General features: G+C 44.3%; 1 protein-coding gene across 5 annotated transcripts in view; it reads left to right on the forward strand.

Annotated features, from left to right (window-relative positions):
- The first annotated feature begins 209 nt into the window (after positions 1–209).
- Trit1 (tRNA isopentenyltransferase 1) overlaps positions 210–5948 on the forward strand; it is a 49214-nt gene continuing 43475 nt past the window's right edge. For 3 of the 5 annotated variants that reach the window (XR_004121042.1, XM_031378540.1, XM_031378539.1), the window contains exon 1: positions 210–456. Coding sequence is in view for 4 of the 5 variants with exons in the window: in XM_031378540.1 (XP_031234400.1) it covers positions 283–456 (174 nt within the window). In the remaining variant the exon portion in view is untranslated. The remainder of the gene's footprint in view (positions 457–5948) is intronic. The other 2 variants (XM_031378541.1, XM_031378538.1) reach the window with 2 other exon arrangements.

The following is a 5948-nucleotide window of genomic DNA, read 5'->3' on the forward strand; positions in this document are numbered from 1 at the left end:
TCTTGAATTAATGCAAAGAGGAAAAAGAATTAGGTGCCTGACCCAGTGTAGACAGAAATATTTTAGACGGGCTGCCATCTCTCCTTTGAGAAAACAAGTCGTTGGGTTAAATCTCAGCTAGTCGAAGGCGGTTACGTCATGGGCTTCCCAAGCATGGTACCTTTGTCTCCCAGCTTCCTCCTCCTTTGCACCCTCCCCGGAGTCTGAGCCGGAGATCCGCGCCGGCGCACTGACTGTTGCCATGGGGACAGCTGCTTCGACGCATGCTCAGATGCCTTCAAGATGGCGGCTGCGGCTGCTGCACGAGTGGTTCCTGTGAGCTCTGGATTCCGAGGCCTGCAGCGAACACTGCCGCTTGTAGTGATTCTCGGGGCTACTGGCACTGGCAAGTCCACCCTGGCTCTGCAGTTAGGCCAGCGGCTCGGCGGCGAGATCGTCAGCGCCGACTCCATGCAGGTAGGGCAGCGTACTTGGCCCCGGGGCCTGGGAACTCTGGAGGTCGCGTGCGGGCCTCTGGACTCCTGGACACCCTGTCGCGTGGCTGTAGTGGGTAAACCCCGAGGCGTATGGGGATCCAGATGAAAGGAACCCATATCTGCTAGGTACCCATCCTGTGGCAGACAGTGTCCGTTGTGTCCTGTGATCGCCTGAGTAACTTCCATTTTACTCTTTCGTAGATAGGACCAACAGTTTCATTTATGGATAAAAATGTTGGGGGTTGGGAAGGTGAAGCGACCTTGTGCGTGGCACATTGCAAATAAATGGAGGAGAGATGTTGGAACATATAAGGTTGACATCCGGTGAATTTCAATAAATATAAATTATTCCGAAAATTTGCCACAATTTTAATTCTAGCCCAGTGAAACCAAGGTAAGTCGGATGCCACCTGTGAGTGTCTTCTTGGGCACTAGAGCAGTCAGAGGCAGCCATTGGTCTCGTGACTTCAGATCAACAGTGCCCAGTGAAGGAAGTGTCATTTGCCCCCCAATCACAGGGCTGAAGTGTTTAATAAGTGAGACATTGGAGTGTTACAGTGGAGCGCAGGGAGGCCCGCTCAGAAGGTCACACGTTGTGGTGAACATGTGGCTTAAGCTGAGGGGTGTTTTGTTTGTTTGTTTTTGTTTTTTAATCCTTTTGTTCTCTTTGAGATAGGACTCTCAGAAGGGATGTAGGAGCATTTGTGCTAGAGGGTAGGAGACATTTCGGGTGAATGTGAGAAGGATTAGAACAGCTGTTAGGCATTTTCAAAGGTGTTGAGCATACACAACCGGATGCTGAACCTTAAACTCAGGGCAGTAACCTAAAAGGGGTTCTTTACCTCCTAAGGCTCCTGACATGGTTTCTACCCTCATAATTTATTTTTCCATGATAAGACCCTCAGCATATACTAAAAGGTAAGATAATGCAACAAATAGTTGTTTGCTTTGTGCCAGTTTAGAGATAAAGAGTTTAGCTTGAATTGAATCTCAGCCTAATTTTTCCCCCAACTTTATTTATTTTTTTAAATTAATGAATTAATTAAATATATGTGAGTACACTATTGCTATCTTCAGATACAACAGAAGAGGGTATCCAGTCCCATTACAAATGGTTGTGAGCCACCATGTGGTTACTGGGAATTGAACTCAGGACCTCTGGAAGAGCAGCCTGTGCTCTTAACCACTGAGTTATCTCTCCAGCCCCTTTCCCCAACTTTATGCTACTTGAACAAAGATACCTTTGTTTCTGGTAAAATAGGAAGAATATAAGAAACAACCTTGTGATCGTTAAATGAAATATGATATGTGAAGTACTTAAAACAACCTAACTACAAATGTTAAAAATTATAGGAACAGTGAAAACTATGGTGACTGTGTGTGGTGTGTGTGTGTGTGTGTGTGTGTAGATAAGACCATACTCCTTATATTAGGGAATGTTAGTCTGGCTAAACATAATGTAAGACAGAGCTAATACGTGAACAGAGCTATTTATAGAGCATTTTCAGGTTGGCAGGTTCAGAAGAGACTACAAGTGCTGGATTTCATGATAAACTATTAAATGCTATAGGATTCTTTTGTTTGTCTTGTTTTTTCTCTTTCTTTCTTTCTTTCTCTCTTTCTCTCTCTCTCTCTCTCTCTCTCTCTCTCTCTCTCTCTCTCTTTCTTTCTTTCTTTCTTTCTTTCTTTCTTCCTTTCTTTCTTTCTTTCTTTCTTTCGAGACAGGGTTTCTCTGTGTAGCCCTGGCTGTCCTAGAACTCACTCTGTAGACCAGGAAGGCCTTGAACTTAGAAATCCACCTGCCTCTGCCTCTGCCTCCCAAGCGCTGGGATTAAAGGTGTGCACCACCACTGGGCACACTATAGGATTCTTGAGAAGGGAGAAATGAGTGAATGTAATGGGAATTCTCTAAAGAAGTGCCTAGGCTGGAGAGACCCTGACACTGACTTCTCTGGCTTCTACATGCATGTCTGCCCGCGCGCGCACACACACACACACACATACACACACACACATTGAAAAAACAAATAGATCAATATGAATTTTAAAAGAAAAGAGCTTGAAGTTGGGCCAAGTGGCATATGCTGTGATCTTTGCTCTTTTTGGAAGCGGAGGCAAGAGAACTGCCATAACCTAGAGGCCAACCTGGTATACATGGTAAGTTCCAGGCCAGCCAGGACTACATAGTGAGACCTGGCCTCAGAAAACCAAAATAAAATAAAATAAAATGAAGTTTTGAAAGAACATGAATGGAAAGGCATGTACTAGGAAGAAACATGAGGGAAGACTTAGAATAGTGAAGAGTGTATTTAGGACAGTTAGGAGACTTCAATAGGGAAGTCTCAAATTCAGGATAAGAGCAGTGTCTTAGGAACTTTGATTTGGAAGCAGTGTGCATAATGGTTGGGAGGAGCACATGATGCAATTCAGTGTGATGTAATTATAGCTGCTTGCCCTGAGACTTTAGAGAACGATTGCCCAGGGCTTCAGTAAGGAGTTGGTGCACTAACAGTGCCATTCTAGTCCTTGAGTTCTGTAATTCTGGCTGGTAAAGCATTAGTGGAGATGTTCTGGTTGTGGCAGAAAGGATGATAAGCCGAGTGTGATGCAGGGTTCAGAGTTGGGGGCCTGGGAGTATGGCCAAGCTCTAAATCAGGAAGATCTTGCAGGGCCTCCAAGGAGAAGTTTGTCAGTAGATATCTGCGGAATGCTGTAGATGTAATCATATTCCAGGACTCTTAGATTGATCTGCCTGCTCTTACTTAAACTTGACTTGCTCCGTTTCATTGCTCAGACCTTTCTCAGATAGATACCCTCATGTATCAAGCCTAGTCCCTGTCAAACACAGGTTTGAAGTAATCCTTCTTGTTTGATTTGTTTTGCTATTTTCTTGAGTTAGGGTCCTACTATATAGCCCAGACAGGCTTTAGACTTGTAGCAGTCCACCTGCCTCAGCCTCTGGAGTGCTGGAATTATAGGCATGAGTCACTGTGCTTGGCAAATCATTTTAACCTACATGACTTTTTAGGTAATTGAATGGGTTCTGGTAACTAGGGTTGGGTGTTCTCTGGAGTGGGTACTGTATTCTCGGGAATTCTTATTTCCTCATAGCTATGTCTATAAGGTAAGTTAGTACTCTTTGTCATCATTGGAGTAGGACATCAGGACACTCTTGATGTGTTATAGTGCTGACAATGTGCTAAAGCTTTCACATTTTACAAAATATTTCATTAAAATGGTTCTTTTTTTTTTTTTCTCTTGGTGCTAAGAATCAAACATAGGGCATGCTAGGACAGTTGTGCAACCATGTAGCCACACTCATAGCCCCAAATAGCACATCTTGTGTTTGTGTGCTTGTGTATGCGCAGGTGCCTGTGTACTTGTGCACATGTGGGTAGAGGCCAGAGGTTAACCTTTGGTGTTATTACTTAGGTGCTGCTCGCCATTTTGTCTGTTTTTGAGAATCAGAATCTGTTTTGAGAAGAACAGAATCTGGTCCTTCCAGCACCGACCTCCCACATTCACATCCACTGAGTCCAATTAGCACAGCCTCATGAGGGTGGAAAGCTTAGCATTGGTCACAACCCAAGTCCCTCCCCTCCCCCAGCAGCCTGGAGCTGCTGGTCTCACCTCAGCTAGGGGTGGAGCCTCAGGACTTTCTCCTCCAGAGAATTTTGACTGCACTGATCTTGTGCAGATACTCTGAGTCCATGAGAGCCTCAGCCACGTCATGTTCAGAAGACAGCATCAAAGCATTTGTTTCCATACTCCAGTTTGTTCGTTCGTTTGTTCGTTCCTTTCTTCCTTCCTTCTTCCCTCCCTCCTTCTGTCCCTCCCTCCCTTCCTTTCTTCCTCCCTTCTGTCTTTTATGTGTATGAGTGTTTTGCCTGCATGCATATCTGCATACCACAAGTGTGCAGTGACTGTGGAAGCTAGAAGAGGGAATCAGATCCTCTGGGACTGAAGTTAGAGATAGCTGTGAGCCACCACGTGGGTGCTGGGAATTGAACCTGGATCCTCTGAAAGAGCAGCCAGTGCTCTTCACCACTTGGCTATGTCATGTCTCTTTAGCCCCATCCTTCAGCTCTTAACTGTCTTTTTGCCCCACCCCCACCCCATGTTCCCTGAGCCTTGTGGGGGTTGATACAGATGTCTTGTTTAGAGCTGAGCAGTTAACAGTCAATTATTCTCAGCTCTTTGACCAGTTACTAATGAGTCCCTGCATTGACTGGTTCCTACTGCATGAACAAGCAGCTCTGACCAAGCTTGAGGTCTGCATTAGTTTATGGAGTGAATTGACTGGCACAGCTGTCAGCTGAAAAGTAAAGTTCTTAGAACCCTCTGGCTCTAGCAGGCTCTGTTTGGTTCTTCAAAGAGGAGGGGCAAGTGGGAGCTGTTGGTTTCTGCAGCCTCAGTGTTTTCTGGGATCTTGCCTGTGGGGAAGGGAGGCTCTAAGTCCTCTCCTGTAGCTCTCTCAGACCCCTGGACTCCACGATGGCTTCTTCTGGTTCTTGGCCGTATGCAGGCACGTTCACAATTGTACATTTGTGACCAGAATTTGAGGATTAAATTTCTTTTATCCTTGATGGTTATTAATATATGAAAAACACAGAAGAGTTTTTAGCTTTCTGAACTGTGTTTAATTTTAGATTGTGTTTAATATTGGATGTTTATAACATTTCCTCTTGCTCCCAATTGGAGATCTTTGACCTTTGATCTTTTTTTTTAAGTTTTGAGTACAAATATGCAATAGAATATCCATGTCCTGTTGCCTGAATGCATAGGTACCCCAGTTCTTTTTCTCTCTTTGCTCACCCTTGTGCAGTTACACCTAGAGCTCAGTTGTTAGCCAGTGGAAGGAAGAGGAGCTTTCTGTTGTTATTACTTTGTGTTTGGAAACAGAGTCTCCTTACTGTGTAGCCCAGGCTGTCCCTGAACTCACGGTCTTGCCTGCTTCGGCTTCTCAGATGGAGATACTAGAAGAAAGATTTATTTTTATTTTATTTTATTTTATGTATGTATGTATGTATGTTTATTTTATGTGTGTTTGTTTGCATGTATGTATGTGCACCGTGAGCATGCAGTGCCTTGCAGAGTCCAGAAGAGGGAATTGGATCCCCTGGAACTGGAATGATAAATGGTTGGGAGTCACCATGTGCTGGGAACTGAACTTGGGTCCTCTGCTAGAGAAAAGTGCCCTTCACCTCTGAGCCACCTTACAACTCCTGGAGGTACTACTTTTCAGTGATTTAACAGAATATATTTTCTAGATATGTAAACAAAATGTTTTTTTGAAGACAAAGTCTCAAGTGGCTGGGGCTGCTTTCAAACTCAGTATATACCTGAATTCCAAACTCCTCATCTTCCTGCCTTTTCCTCCTAAACGGTGGGGTTGTGAGTATGTGCTACTGTACCTTGCTTTATGCTCCTTATTTTGTTTCTATTTTTCTTTTTTTCTTTTGTTTTTTTTTT

This window comes from Mastomys coucha, unplaced genomic scaffold (assembly GCF_008632895.1).
Source record: "Mastomys coucha isolate ucsf_1 unplaced genomic scaffold, UCSF_Mcou_1 pScaffold18, whole genome shotgun sequence".
Classification (NCBI taxonomy): Eukaryota; Metazoa; Chordata; class Mammalia; order Rodentia; family Muridae; genus Mastomys; species Mastomys coucha.